At 36.3% G+C, this 15,792-nt stretch overlaps 1 protein-coding gene across 1 annotated transcript; it reads right to left on the bottom strand.

Moving 5' to 3' along the window:
* Positions 1-204: 204 nt before the first annotated feature.
* LOC101836951 (olfactory receptor 7G1) lies at positions 205-1,367 on the bottom strand. Its single transcript, XM_040740867.1, has one exon. The coding sequence runs from the start codon at positions 1,359-1,361 to the stop codon at positions 429-431; it is 933 nt and encodes a 310-aa protein (XP_040596801.1). The 5' UTR covers positions 1,362-1,367; the 3' UTR covers positions 205-428.
* Positions 1,368-15,792: the final 14,425 nt, after the last annotated feature.

The following is a 15,792-nucleotide window of genomic DNA, read 5'->3' as shown; positions in this document are numbered from 1 at the left end:
ATGAAATTTATGTTCCTGCAGGCTGCAGCCAGAATATAATTAAGTATGTGATCTGTCTTTATCCAGTGTTTAAATCTAACTCAATAGTGAACAAAGCTTTCTATTTGCTCATATGCTATATACCTTTCATTTTCAGAAACAGGTTGGTGATATTTAAAAAAAACAAACAGCAATAACCACAAAGTACACTTTATTTGTCTCTGCCTCAGAGAAGTCACAGAAATGAAATGAATAATGAATTAAATTTTGTGTAACATCACAATACTTGAAGATAATAACCACTACCATACTTAATAACCACATAGAAATGTGCTAAAACAATTTATGATCAGTCATTTTTGAAGCACTTAATGATGAAGGAATTAGTTATGCTAGCTCACCAGAGGTTTTCTATTTCTACATGTTTCTGTAAACTCAACTCATGGAGATTATAAGACTACAGAAAAGATGAGGTGCCTTATGGCTTGCTTGACTTCTCTATTCCTCAAACTGTATATAAAAGGGTTTAATATTTGAGGGACCACAATGTACATCATAGAAAAGATTACATTCTTTAAAGAAGATTCAGAAACAGCAGAATTCATATATACTCCAAATGCTGTTCCATAGAATAAGCACACTACTGTGAGATGAGAGCCACAGGTAGAAAATGCTTTCTTCTGTCCCTGGACCGATGAGATCTTAAGAATGGAGGACACAATTTCAATATAAGAGAAAATAATCCCAGAAAGAGGAACACCGACGAACACACTAGTAACTGTATATATAAGAAGGGTATTGATGAAAGTATCAGAGCAGGCAAGTTTAATGACTTGAACGAGTTCACAGAAGAAGTGGAGGATATTCTGGTCTGTGCAGAAAGTCAGATTTAGCAACATCAGACTATGCAGTAGTGCATTCATGGTACTGATCAACAGTGATAGAAAAACTAGTAACACACAGAGGAAAGGTTTCATGATAACTGTGTACCTCAGCGGATGACCTATGGCCACATAGCGGTCATAGGCCATGACAGCGAGGAGACAACTTTCTAAGCCACCAAAAATCAAAACAAAACAAACCTGTGACAGGCAACCTGTGTAGCTGATGCTTTGATCCTGTGTTTGAATGTTCACTAGCAACTTTGGAATTATTGTTGTGCTTATACAGATGTCAGTAAAGGACAGACTGGCGATGAAGAAGTACATTGGAGTATGGAGGTGGGAGTCAAAGCTTACAGCCAGGATAATGAGAATGTTTCCAAAGATAGTAACAAAATACATAGACAGGAACAAGGTGAAAATAATTGACTCAAAGTCTGGAGCATAAGTCAGTCCAATGAGAAAGAATTCAGAAATACATGATTGGTTTGAATGTTCCATATTTATGCTAAATATTACACAAAAGAAGAGATGAGAATTAATTGAATTTTGATGAGTAATGGTACAGTACCATTTAATGTATGGTGAGTATGGTAATTATAGAAGCATTTTTATGTAGTATTCATAAATTCTTTGAGATGATATATTAAATGTATTTTCTAAAAATAATGTCACTAAATTTGACATATTTGAAGCTTGTGAACTAGTGATTTAATATTTTTAAGATGCCTCATTTATTATGTAAACTGCACTAGTAGTTCATTTCTTCATACACTTTTATTACATTCTTCTTGTCCATTATTCCTAAAACTTCTGGTCTCTCCAATGAATATTGAAACATCTGCAAATGAATAAGGCATGCCATTTTCTCGAGAAGTTATTCATACCTAGGAAAAATGTATTAGAACGATCATAGTAAACCTGTATCTCAAAAGTAATGCGCACCAATATTGGCATGCTTTAGAATTTTTGAACTACTCATTAAGTTACAGAAAAATAAGTTCCTGCTACCAATTCTACTGAATCATGAGTTGTTTTCATAAGCATATATTATACAGATAGAAAGAGATAAGAAGTCTACATTTCCTGCATTCTGTCTTCAATCTATGACCACTCTTCATTCCTGCCTCCAGATATGACCCAATATACAAAAATAATAATAAAGGATGTTGCTATATCTCTGTGGCTATAATAAAACACCATGACCAAATCAACTTAGAGTAGAAATTTTTTAGAGTGGTAAAAGTCTATCAGAGTCAGCATAGAGGGATAGCATCATGATAAACATCAACCCTGGTGGTAGGCTGATAGATCACATATTCAAACACAGGCATGAGGAATAAACAACTAACTAGAAACAGGAAGAGACTATTTCTCCAAATAGGACCTGAAATCACTCCTCTCTCTCTCTCTCTCTCTCTCTCTCTCCTCTCTCTCTCTCTCTCTCTGTGTGTGTGTGTGTGTGTGTGTGTGTGTGTGTATTGATTGCAACAGTGATTATGTCAAGGAAAGAAGGAATATTTCTAACTTGATTATTGCATATCTTACATAAGAGCATATATATCTTATGATTCTACATCTGAGATTATCCTTTATGTTGAAAAGTAAGGATTTATTAATTAATTTGGTATTTAATTAGTCTGAATACATAATTACATATCTAAATACAAAAGTAATTTAAATATTACACTGGATAATATTTAAACTTAGTTCATGAATTCTTAAACTAGGAAGTACATTCCATGAAAATGTACATAATGAATATGTTTGAAGTCAACAAGTTTTCATTGTTGATTATTCATAATAAAAACTGCAAGCTTTACTATATACCAATTCATAGAAAAATATTTAGGTAGTTCAATTTGATTGTTTTAGTTATATTTATTTCAAAAAATTATATATGTATGTTTGAAGTCCCACCATCATCTACTTGACTAACTTAACCTTTTCCCTTTCCTAAGGAAAATTACAGTATTACCATTTTATAATTTATGTTGTGCAATCTTACTGTATATAATTGCATTTTCTAAAATTAATTCTGAATTCCTTTACATTTTAGATATGTTATACAAGCAAAACTTATTCCATGTACAAAAATTGGAATGCTCACTTGTTTTATTTTTTTAGTGGTGATAATGCCACCATTTACTAATTTTTAGTAATATATTCTCCCATAATACTGTGGTATAGTTTTATTTCACATTCCCTACATTTTGATGAATATATATATATATATGTATATATATATACACATAACTTTCATAGCAACCATCACATCAAATACAATATGATTTTGGGATAATTAGAAGAAAATAAATGAGAAGGGGAATAGTGAGCTAATGAGTTAATGGTTGGAAATTTACTGCCTCTTTCAATAATACATGACACCAAGCAAAGTGTCAATGTTGTCCACTTGTTGAAATAAATAAACTATCATTTTTGTCTGTTGCTAGAGTTCTTCCCTTTCCTAGTTTCAGTGCCATTATCTTTCTAATTTCTGTTGAATTATCTCATACTGTTTACAGCAGAAGAATTTGTAACATAATTTTAGGAGGAATTCTCAAGGAATAAGAATGGAAAATAATGAGAAACATTGATGCCAATCTAGTGTTTATGATATTTTGTGTTAAATGTTATGGAACTGTATCGCGGTAATCGAGGCTATATAGGGAAAAACAATATATTTATTTATCAGGGAGAGAGAGAGTCGCACATACCAGGAGTTAGAAGCGTGGCTGGCTTCCAGGAGAAAAAGAGAGGGAGGCCCCTTTTCCTTTCACTACCTTTTATCTCTACCTTGACCCCGCCCTGTTGGGCGGGTAGCTTTGTGGGGTTCACTCCTACAATTCCCCTTTTAGTCTAAATAGAAGATTTAAATTTGATACAAACTCAAACATATACAACATATATACATAGAGGGTGATAATTAAGTTATAATCTACTTATCCTAAACTAAACATATCCATTCCACCTAAATTCTAAACTTATCCGAAAGGGATGCCTAAGTCTGAACACCTCCTTCCGGTTCCAACCCTAAATAATTGCAAATTACACTAACAGGGGTAAACTATCCTTTTATGTCAATAGTAGGGAGAGGGGACGTGGAATTCTCAAAGTTACTTCCTGCTGAAGTGGGACGATGACAATCATGGGGACCTGTGGGAAAAAATTGTTAGTATAACAAGAGTCTTAAATAGGTCGTTTTGCAGGAGAGGCTTGACTGAAGTTCTGGATTAGATTTCTGATTTTGATTGAAGCTCTTGTCTGAAGCTCTGATCAGATTGTAGAAGATGCACTGTATCAGTTTCTTGGCCTGACGATGTGTCGGGTGATGTAGTTCCAAGCTGGTTTCAGGATGGTGCCTGTCAGGTGGGGTCGATGATGTGGGGCAGTTCAGATGTATCCAGTCGAATCAGGCAGAGTTGGGAAAGTGAATCCACATTGTCTTTCTGAAGCAGTTGAAGATCACTGTCAAGAAATCCCTTTGTCTCTAGAAAACTGAAATATTAATGTTAGCACAGAAATTCTTAACTTCTATGTGTATGAATACTGGAAAAGGCAACCCTGAGGAAGATAATACACATGAAGGAGATTAGAGTTTTAGAAAAATCAAATATACACAGATGACAGTCCCCATATATGTATGTCTTTTTTTGATGTTGTTTCTGTCTTATATCAATGGCTCTTTGATATAATACAGAAAGTCTGAATTACATTTTAACAATATGCTTGGGTTTAAAGTAGGAGAGCCAATCCAACTCCAAAGCCAGCAATAATTAAATGAATTGGGACTCAGGCATATTAAGAAGTGGAAGAAATAGAAATTATAATAACACAATACAGAGATGTAGACATTGATAACACATCACATTATTTCATGTTTGGTGGTCCTCTGAGTAGCTATCCTTTCTTCTTTAGGTATCCATATACCTAGGGTTTTCTAATTGTCCTGTAAAGACACAAACAGAATACTTCTCTTTCCTTTTATGAGGTCTCCTTATGCTTAGCAGACCTTGTAGATGAGCTGTCATCCTTCCTCCTCCTGAGACGTTTTCTGTTCTGATCGAATCTTAATTAATTTAGATGGGATCCAAAGCTTTTCTTCTCCTGTGGAAACAAAAGCATAGCCCCTTCCCCAACGTAACACATATCCTGGTTTCCAGACTGAGGTCATAACATCCTTAAAATACACTGGTTGGTTCAATTCAGAAGTCTTCTCTGTAGTCCAGTGTCTTTCTGCTGCAGTTTGTCCTTTTTCATCAGCATTAAGAAAATTCAATGTTAGTAAAGCATTGTGTAACCTGTGTTTAGGGGTCTTTGTTCTCCCCGGCTGCTTATGAAGCATTTCTTTTAAGGTTCGGTTAGATCTTTCAATCACTGCTTGTCCTGTGGGATTGTAAGGTATACCAGTTACATGTTTTATATTATAATATTTGAAGAATTGTTCCAATTTACTGGAGACATATGCTGGAGCATTGTCAGTTTTTATCGTTTTAGGTATACCCATAACAGCCATCACCTCTAAGAGGTGTGTAATAACAGAGTCAGCCTTTTCAGAGCTGAGGGCAGTAGCCCATTGGAATCCTGAGAACGTGTCTATGGTATGGTGTACATATTTTAAACTGCCAAATTCTGGGAAGTGAAATACATCCATTTGCCAAAGTTCATTTCTATGAATACCTTTAGGATTACAACCTGCTGGTAATGGAGTTTGATTGTAGAAGGAGCAACTGGGGCAATTTTTTACTATTTCTTTGGCTTGTTGCCAGGTGATAGAAAAATCCTTCTTTAAACCTTTGCTGTTGACATGGTGTTTCTTATGAAATTCTGAAGCTTCCAACACATTACCTACTAACAAACGATCAATTTCATCATTGCCTTGTGCCAGAGGACCTGGCAAACCTGTATGGGACCTGATGTGTGTTATATATATAGGATGAGTCCTGTTTCTGATGGTTTCCTGTAATTGTAAAAATAATGAGGTTAATTCTGTACTATCAGGAACAAATTCTGCAGTCTCAATATGCAAGACAACTCTTTCCGCATACTGAGAATCCGTGACTATATTGAGAGGCTCTGTAAAGTCTTTAAGTACCATGAGAATGGCATATAACTCTGCCTTTTGTACGGAGTTGTAAGGGCTTTGAACTACTTTACTTATATTTCCTGATTTATACCCTGCCTTACCTGATTTGTTTGCATCCGTGTAGAAGGTAAGAACTCCAGAAATAGGTGTTTGTCTCACGATACGTGGAAGAATCCAAATTGTTTTCTTTATGAATTTTATTCTCTCTGTTTTGGGATAGTTATTACTAATAGTTCCCAAAAAGTCACTGCAAGCTATTTGCCAATACTCATTATCTGTACTTTCTGTGGTCTAATTTTCTGAGCATCTATTTTATAACCTAAATAGTTAATAGAATCTCCTCTTTGTATTTTTTCTGGGGAAATTTGTAATCCCCAGCGAGGCAAAGTTTCTTTTACTGCTTCAAACATCTTTTCCAATGTATCCTTATTTGAATCAGACAATAATATGTCATCCATATAATGATATATTAACGAATGTGGAAATTTTTTACGAATTATTTCTAGAGGTTTATTCACAAAATATTGACACAAAGTTGGACTGTTTAACATACCTTGAGGTAGTACCTTCCACTGGAATCTCTGTACCGGACGGGAATTATTATAGGTAGGCACCGTGAAGGTGAACTTTTCTCTGTCGTTTTCTTGTAACGGTATGGTGAAGAAACAATCTTTTAAGTCTATAACTATAATTGGCCAATCCTTAGGAATTAGAGAAGGTAACGGCATCCCAGGTTGTAGAGACCCCATAGGCTGAATTACCTTGTTGATGGCTCTAAGATCAGTAACCATTCTCCACTTACCAGACTTCTTCTTGACAACAAAAACAGGTGAATTCCATGCACTAGTTGATTCCTCAATATGTCCAGCATCTAACTGTTCCTGAACTAACTTCTCCAAAGCCTCTAACTTCTCAGATGTCATAGGCCATTGACCCACCCAGACGGGTTCATCTGTCAGCCATTTTAAGGGTAGAGCTTTTGGTTGCTCTGTTGGTTTGGCACTAGCATCTTGCATCTGTACAGCCTGTACATTTGGCATCTGTTTTCTGTACTGCCTTACTTTATTCTTTGTACCACTAGAAGCTTGTCTATGATTCCTAGCTGATACAGGAGGAATGTTAATCTGTGTATTCCATTGCTGGAGTAGATCACGACCCCAGAGGTTTATAGCAATATCTGCAACGTATGGCTTTAACCTTCCTCTCTGTCCTTCTGGCCCAATAAAGTCAATCCATCTAACGCTCTGTTTAACTTCAGATAGGGTTCCAATCCCTAAGAATTGAACATTAGCCTCTTTTAAAGCCCAGTCGTGTGGCCAGGACTGCTGATTAAGGATAGTGACATCACTGCCTGTGTCCAGTAGACCGTAAATTACCTTATTATTTACCTTAACTGCCAGCTTGGGTCTATGATATTGTATAGAAGTTTGCCAAAATATATGTTTTGTATCTCCTCCTGATGTAATTGATTCATCCTCTGGAGCTAATGTATTGTCCAGTGCCGTATAATTTACAATGGGCAGTGGATCTTCTAATTGTCCTGGGAGAGGCTGTCCTCCACTGTCACTGGGAATGACCGGATAATCTCTCTTTTTGGGGCTCGGTTGAGCCCCTGAGATCCGTTTTTTGGCTTTAAAGATCTACCTTGTCTATCTGTTGTGGATCTGCATTCATTTGTCCAATGCCGGCCTTTTCCACACCTCCTGCAGAGACCAGGAGGTTGAGGCCTTCTGTTTGACACATTCCTGGTAGAAGAATTATTCCTAGGAATGTGTTGTCTACAGTTCCTACTCAGATGTCCCATTTTACCACAATTAAAACATCTAAAGTTTTGATGTCTTTTAAAATTTCTAGAGATTGCTTGCCCAACCCAATTTGGTATCTCCTCTTGGGTAGGCCATATTTCATCCTGATTCCTCCTAAATCCTTTAGAAATGGCTTCTCCTATCCAAGTTCCTGCCTCTGGATTGTCATACTCAACATTAGTTGTATATAAGACCCATTCCTCCAATGGTGCTGATCTTACCTTTAATGGCCACAGTATCTGTTTGTAATGTGGGTTTGCATTCTCATAAGCCAACGATTCTGTAAGAAGTCGCCTAATATTAGGATCAGTTATTTGTAAATCTACTGCTCTGGATAATCTTTGTAAGAATTCAGAGAATCTTTCTCTCGGACCCTGTATCACTTTCGAGTATGCTTCAACTCTTTCCCCTGGTTCACGAACCTTATCCAAAGCATTTAGTGCTGCTGTTTTGCATAAATCAAATGTACGCTCATCATAACCAGCTTGGACCTGCGGGTCAGAAAATTGCTTCTCTCCCATAATCTTACTTTCAGAAGCATCAAAGCCATCCTTCAAACCTTGAAGTTCAAGGGCCTTGGCTTCCTGTCTCCACAAAGCTTTCCACTGTATTTGTGTAGACTGGTCCAACACTGCAGATATTAAATCATTCCAATCTGAGGGAGTTATCTTATTAGTAGTTGCCCATGTGTTTAGTAACTGTTTTACATAAGTACTGTGGACCCCAAAAGTCATGATCGCATTTTTAATTGTTTTCATATCTTTTATGGGAATAGGTTCCCATTTCTGTGTAGTGGAACCAGATTGGTGCCTCCGTGATGATGACCTTTCTACTACAGTTACTGGAAAGGCCACCTTAGGATGTCTAGTAGCCATATTTCGTTTATTTCCTAGTGGCCTAGCATCCATTGACTCCACTTCTGATATTTCAGAGGATGTATCTTCTAAAGATTGAAATTTTGCAACCATGTCATCCTTTAAGTCTCGTATTTCCTGCATTAAAAATTGTTCCAATTCCTTGGACTGTTCATTGAGGTCTTCTATTTCCTCCATTAAAAATTGTCCCAAGTCCTCAGATTGTTCATTAAGGTCTTGGATTTTCTGCATTAAAGATTGTTTTAACTCTTTGGATTGTTCAGTTAAACGAAATTCCAAGCTTTTCATACCATCCTCCCTAAAAACTCCAAAGGCATCTATTTTTCCTTCCAGAAAACACATTCGATCCGCTAGATTGCCATTATTATCAGACATAGATTGAATCGACCCTGCTAATTTTGAAAATTCCTCCTGGTTATATTCCATCTTAGCCATAAATGTAGTGGACATCGAATTGAATGTGTCTCGAAGGTTGTCCTGGTCAAATTTAACCAAGTCCCCTTGTTCCTGAATTTTTAACTCTAACTTTTTAATTGACTCTGCTAAATTGGAAAGTTCCACCTGGTTAGAGTCAGTCTTAGCGGACATTGAATTAAATGTAGCCAAATCCACTTGTTCCTGAATTTTTGACTCTAATTTTTGAAACATAAGCTCATGTTTCTTCCAAGTGATTATATGTATTAATACACTAATCACAAGCATGGCACACATATACGTAAGAAAAATATCATAATTGTCTTTTACCACATAATCCATCACATTGGTAATGAAATCTCCAAAATCCTGCAGTGTTAAATTACCTGCCATGTTATAATTAGATGTTCTTACCATCAATCGGTGATTCCTAAATTGGAAAAATTCACCTCCTTTATTATCTCAAATTAAAATACCTGTAGTTACCGTGCTTGGCCAGCAGATGGCGGAGGTGTACTGCTAAACGCTACCTCTCCACGGAAAATCGGATGCTCCCAAGGAACCTGTGAAAGCTTAATGGGCAGATTTGGGAAGGCAGATTCACCGCACAGCAGTGGAGCTTGCAAGGGCTCTGGTAGCTGCTGAGGCAGTATAGTGTAGAATTAAGCAGGCACGAAAGTCCCCGGTTCAGCTTGTCGGGCAGCAGCGGGGGGTAGGGAGCAGGCAACCGATCACCTACAGAACTGACAACTTTTCAGTTCCTTTTTCCCAGGTAATTGATAAGTTCATATGGAATAACACTTAAATGAGGACAGGGTTTGTGTTTATTTTTCAGCAAATGGCGTCCATACAGTCACATAAAATATAAAATCCATTTCTCTACCCAGGGTCAGAGATATAACCCTGAAACCGTTCATTAAGATGAGTCTTTAAGTGATGGACTATTGTTTTCTATGTGGTTAAGTGTTATGCACCACTCCGTTCTAGTCACTACAAGCTTAAGTCTGAGGAGACACCTAACATATTACCATTGTTATTATATGGTACACTTTCTGTCATGTTCCCTTTCAAAGTGTTTTGTACTTGTGAAAGTGAAATAGGAAGACTGAAGTTGAAGAGTGAGGCTTTACTAGCATCTATATTTTCCCTCTGAATATTCAAAGTATCTCTACATAATAGTATAAACATTCTGTCAGAAGTTGTATTCAAGAAACATAAAGGATAAGAGAAGTACATTATGGTAATGGGTTGATGTCCTTTTTAGCATTTATATGAAGAAAAACTAGCCTTCTAATCCTCAAAATCTGATTATGCTTTGAAAGAATTCCTGGGGAAAGAAAGTAAGTGATAATAGAGTGGTATCTTTATAATTAGAAAAATGTAGGGTACACACAGAGAATCAAATCATACCTTTACATATTAGAAGAAATAAACTATGTTGACATTTATTCTTGTAACTTTTGCATCCAGAAGAGTAAGAGAAGAGATGATCAGTTCTTCAGCCATGTTTGATGTAGAAATACTATTCTGAAAGACCCAGCAAACTAATGCACAATCAAAATACATTTATTTCCACCATAAATATTTAAGAAAATATAAGAAAAATTTTAAAAACTTGTAACTGTGGAAGAAAGGCAGGGTTTTGATCAGAGGAGAAACGTTCTGCCTTAGCTTACTTTGTTTTAGGCCTACAATAATGAAATCTAGGTGAGTGTCAGCACAAAATTACTTGAGAATGTTTAAAGAGACTGACAGTTGATCAGGGAATAAAGAGAGCTTAACTTATAGACTTATGTATGTTCTTTCTTCAGTGTTTCCAAAATTAATTTTAGGACAACACCCACTATCATTCCAAACCATTGACTGAGGAACAGTGAGGGCCCTGGCTATCTTAAAAACTCTAAAATTCAGAAAAATAATTGCAGCCGACTCAAGGTTTCTTCTAGGCATTAGTAGACATATCAATTGACTTCACAGATTCCTTAGAAACAGACACATTTTATATTAAGCTCCAATGCTGATTTTTAATAACCAAAGTCCATTAATGATGTGGTCACAGGCTCATTCTCATAATGTATGTATCTCCTGAGGTCAATACCAATAGGTTCCCATGAGACTAGTTTTCTACTATTATTCTAACCTCAAGAGTGCAAGTATACATTGAATAATGCTCAGAAATGAGAATATAGCATCCCTGATTATTAGATCCCAAAGGTAAAAATACTATATTCAGCTCTATTAAGCACATCAGCATATTTTCATTATTAGTATTTGGTAAGATATTTAGTATTATAGTATTCTTAATACTGATTATTGGTTTTTAAATTTTAGAAAGGTCTATCTACACACTTGTTGTTTTTCAAAACATGGAAAATATCATTACTATCTAATTTTTAAAAGTCCATTATCTAATTTTCAGAGCTGTCTCAAAATTTTAATTGCTTTATTCTAAAATACAATAATATTTTGATATTGCAGATCATCATATCTAACAGAAGAACTAAATGCTTAAATAAAAATAGAAACAGTGCAATGAAACATGTGATTAAGTCATGAAATTTTGTTACAACTCTATTTTCACTGGTAGAAATGATATTCCATACTGGATTTCACTTTGACTTTTTTTGTATTAATGAACTTCAGTATGTATATGTGTTTATTTACATACAATGTGTTTTCATGAATATATTTAAGTAGTGTTATTGTATTTATGATTCATTAAAACTTGCCTGAAGTTTCAAAACAGCAAAGTGAGCCAATAGCTATTGGAACCAGACACACATCTATAATATCCATAGTCAGAAGCTAGGAGGTGGTGGTACATACCTTTAAACCTAGGACTCAAGATAAAGAGATAGATGGATCTCTGTGAGTTCAAGGCCTCCCAGATTTAAACAAGAATGAATCAGTCCAAACAGAATTATAATCCCTGCCTTTAATCTTAACATTAGAGAATTTAACACAGAATAAAGGTCTCAGAGAGGCATTCATTCTCCAGCCAAGCTGATGAATGGTTACAGTCTGAGGCTTGGTGAGAACTCATGGAGATAGGACCAGCTCACTCACACTGAGGTGGAGGTAAGAAACTAGTTACCAGCAGCTTTGCTTTTCTGATATTCAGCTTGAAGCTTGAACCCCAATATCGTTCTCTGGGTCATTTATTAGCATGTGTTACAAATTGGTAAACAATGTTAAAGTAAGAATTCATGAAAAACTTTCTGAGATATAGGACCCAGACCCTTGCCAAGCCTGAGCAGCAGACATGACTCCAGCTTGAGTCTCTGACTGACCAGTTAGGTTTTCTACTCAAATATGTGAGTAAATGAGGAATTTTTATTGTGTTTTTTTCCAAAGAGTCTTCATCTGCCACATAAAGTCAGGAGGCTTTAAGGCTTTGCCTTTAAGGCTTTCAGCTCATGGTTATAATCTAGTTCTCTGATTCAGCTGTGCTATGACTCACAACTCACTGACACTGTTGGCAACTTAGGTAAGTTTATTGGAAATTCTTAAAAGAAGGGATTAGTTAAAAACAGAGTTTTCCTCACACTAAAAAATGGAAAAATACTATAAAAATGAAGAAAATTAGATCTTCATATCATCACATAATACATAACTTACAATGGAACATAAAGGGCTAATCAACTTAACTGGATTTGATACACTGTTGTTATTTTGAAAGTTTTGTTGTCCTTTTGATAATTCTTGGTTTATCTCTAAATATGGTTGATATAAGTGCTAAGATGCAGACCTTAGCAAAACTTAATAAAAACTGATTTTAGAGATAGTCAAACCTAGACTGGGAAATTAAATAGAGAAACAAATTTACCATTGCATTTTCAGGTTAAAAAGGAACACTCTAAGGTCTTAAGAGAATCACCTTTAATATATCGAGTAACCTTATAGTAAGTGTTAAACAAGGGGGATTCTATAGGAGTTACTTGAATATCTGTGACAATGATAAATTTAGGGAAATTCATATGGTGTCCATTCACTATTTTCAAAGCAGATGATAAATATGTGGTCTGTTTATAATAGAGCGATTCCTATAGATTGGACAGATTTGATTAAAACTGTCCTAGAGCCTGGACTACAAATACAATGGACTTCTTGGTTCAGAGAAGAGGATAATATTATTGAACAAAAGGCTAAAGCTAGATGTATAGATATTTCTCAAGGGCAAATTCTTGGAGAAAGAGATCATTCTATTTTAGAAAGGCAATGTCAATCAGATGATATCCTGGGTTTAATCCATGAAGCAGCTTTGAATTCTTGGGGTCAGAATTGGAGATTCAGGAAAGAAAATTGATTCATTTGCAAAAGTTACACAGGGCCCAAAGGAAGCATTTATACACTTCTTATAAGACTGTCATTAATGGCAAATTGAATGATATCAGACTCAGATGTTAAAAAAATAACAATTATGAGTTATAAAATGCTAATGCCAAATGCAAAAGGATAAATACTCCTTTAAAAACAAAATCAATATCTTTGGAGGATTGAATCAGAGGATAGGATCATAATTATGATACATGGATAGGATAGGTTATTTCAAAAGTTTTAAAGAAAAACTGAAATGGCAAATGTTTTAATTGTGGCAGACAAGGTCAGCTGAAAATGGCTTGTAAACAAGGTGCTTCTATTAAAAATTTGTTTAAGAAATATAATCCAAACAGAAAGCCCCCCATTCTGGATTTTGCCAAAGGTGTGGCAAAAGCAGGCATTGGATAAAGGAATGTAGGTTCACCAGAGATTACCAAATAAGCCTTTGCAGGCCACTATGCAAAACCCTATACCAAATTCACTCCAGTCCTTTCCTGTCACCTTGGAAAGCACTACCCAGAGCAATTAAGTAGCCTAATAATTATTTCAAAAAATGTTCTGGATCATAGAATTGCTATAAAAAAGTGAACAAAAAAGTCAGAAAAATAAAAGAGCGGGTGTGTTGGCTAACTTGTATAAAAGTGCAGAGACCAAAATTAAAAGTATGAATGAATGATGTTATCATTACATGTGGGAAAGACACAGGTGTGCATGCAACAACTATGTCACTAGAATCTTGGCCTCCACATTATACTCTTCAGGAGGTAAATGTTCAACTCTTAGGAACAGGAACTTTATCTCAGGAAAGAAGATCATGCTATGTCTGACATGTATTGGCCAAAAGGACATAGAGGTATATTAAATCATTACAATGCTGGCATTGCAAAGATTTTGAGGTGACATGATTTATTACTGCAAGGGAACACACACATAAACATTTGCCCCAAATTAGGAACTAAATGTAGATTAACATATGGTTCTGGAAAATTTATAATTAACAATTTTCACCATTTGGGTTGTACCGGAAAAGGATACAATGCCTGTTAATCTCCAAAAGACAACAACAGCTCTACCTTTAAAAAGCCTGTCAGATGAACTTATGTGGATTGTACTATCACCTTTAACACAAAGGGCAGGCTTTAGAAGACCTGGTGAAGGAACAACTAAATGCTCAACATATAGAGAAATCTGTTGAGGGAAGCCTTTTTCTTGCCAGCTGTTTTGGTTTTTCCCCACCAGTTGCCTGGGATCTGCCACGTTCTAGTCCCCAAATAACACACAAGATGCTGTATTAATTATGAAGCTGTTGACTTTGCTTGTTTCTTACTGGATAGCTCTGTCTTAAGTATTTACTCCATAATTATTAATCTAAATATTTCTCTTACCATAGAAAAGGGTCTGGACCTCTTACCCTTATGGCAGCTACATGATGGCTCTCTGTGTTTCTCTTTCCCAGAGTCCTCCTGGACTCCTAGTCCCACCTATCTTGCTTCCCTATTGGCCAACAGTGCTTTATTGACATATACACAGGACTTCCCCATCAGGAATCAACCAGTCCTTAGAATTCTCCTCTATTTTATTAAAATAAACCAGGAAAATGGAGACTGTTAACAGATTTAAGAGGTTTTTAATAAGGTGATATAGCCAATGGGCTCTTTTCAGTCTGGAATTCCTTTGCCTTCCTATTGACTAAAGGTTGGCCTCTCATAATTACTGATTTAAAAGATTGTTTATTTTTAAGATAATTTTTTATTTAACTTTTTACTCATGTTACTCCAAGTTCCCTCTCCCTCTCCTCCTCCCCGTCCCCCATAACTCCCAAACTCCCATCCCACTCCATCTACCCTCCACTCCCCAGGGAGTATAAAGCCTTCTATGAGGGATTTTCAGAGTCTGTCATATTACCCTTGGGAGGGCCTAGGTCCTCCCCCATGTGTTCAGGCTGAGACAGCATCCCTCCATATGGAATGGCCTCCCAGAGTCCATTTGGAGGCCAGGAATAAATGCTGATCTACTTGCCAAGGTCCCATAAATTACTGAGGCCCCTTCTCTGACACTGAGGTTCTGGGCGTGTGTTTCTGGATCAGTCCCATGATGGTCTCTCAGTTATCAGTCTGTGGTCAATGCGTTCCCCTTTGTTTAGGTCAGCTACTTCTGTGGGTTTTGCCTACCTGGTCTTGATTCCTTTGCTCATCATTCTGATTTGCAACTGGGTTCCAGGGGTTCAGTTCCTTTCTTTAGCGGTGGGAGTCTGCCTCTGCTTCTGTCAGCCACAGGATGAGGGTTCTAGGATGGCATATAAAGTAGTCATCAATCTCATTATCAGGGGATGGCATTTAAGGTAACCTTAATGCCATTTAGTGTCATTTTTGTAGATCTGTGAAGATCTCCCTAGTGTCAGATCTATCCTCCAATTTATAATGGCTCCTTCT

This window comes from Mesocricetus auratus, unplaced genomic scaffold (assembly GCF_017639785.1).
Source record: "Mesocricetus auratus isolate SY011 unplaced genomic scaffold, BCM_Maur_2.0 contig_5463_pilon_obj, whole genome shotgun sequence".
NCBI lineage: Eukaryota > Metazoa > Chordata > Mammalia > Rodentia > Cricetidae > Mesocricetus > Mesocricetus auratus.
The sequence above is the reverse complement of the archived record's forward strand: the minus strand, read 5'-3'. Positions and strand labels throughout refer to the sequence as shown.

Excerpts from the sequence above, each read along its gene's own strand:
- LOC101836951 (XM_040740867.1), bottom strand. The coding sequence starts at position 1,361 with ATGGAACATTCAAACCAATCATGTATTTCTGAATTCTTTCTCATTGGA.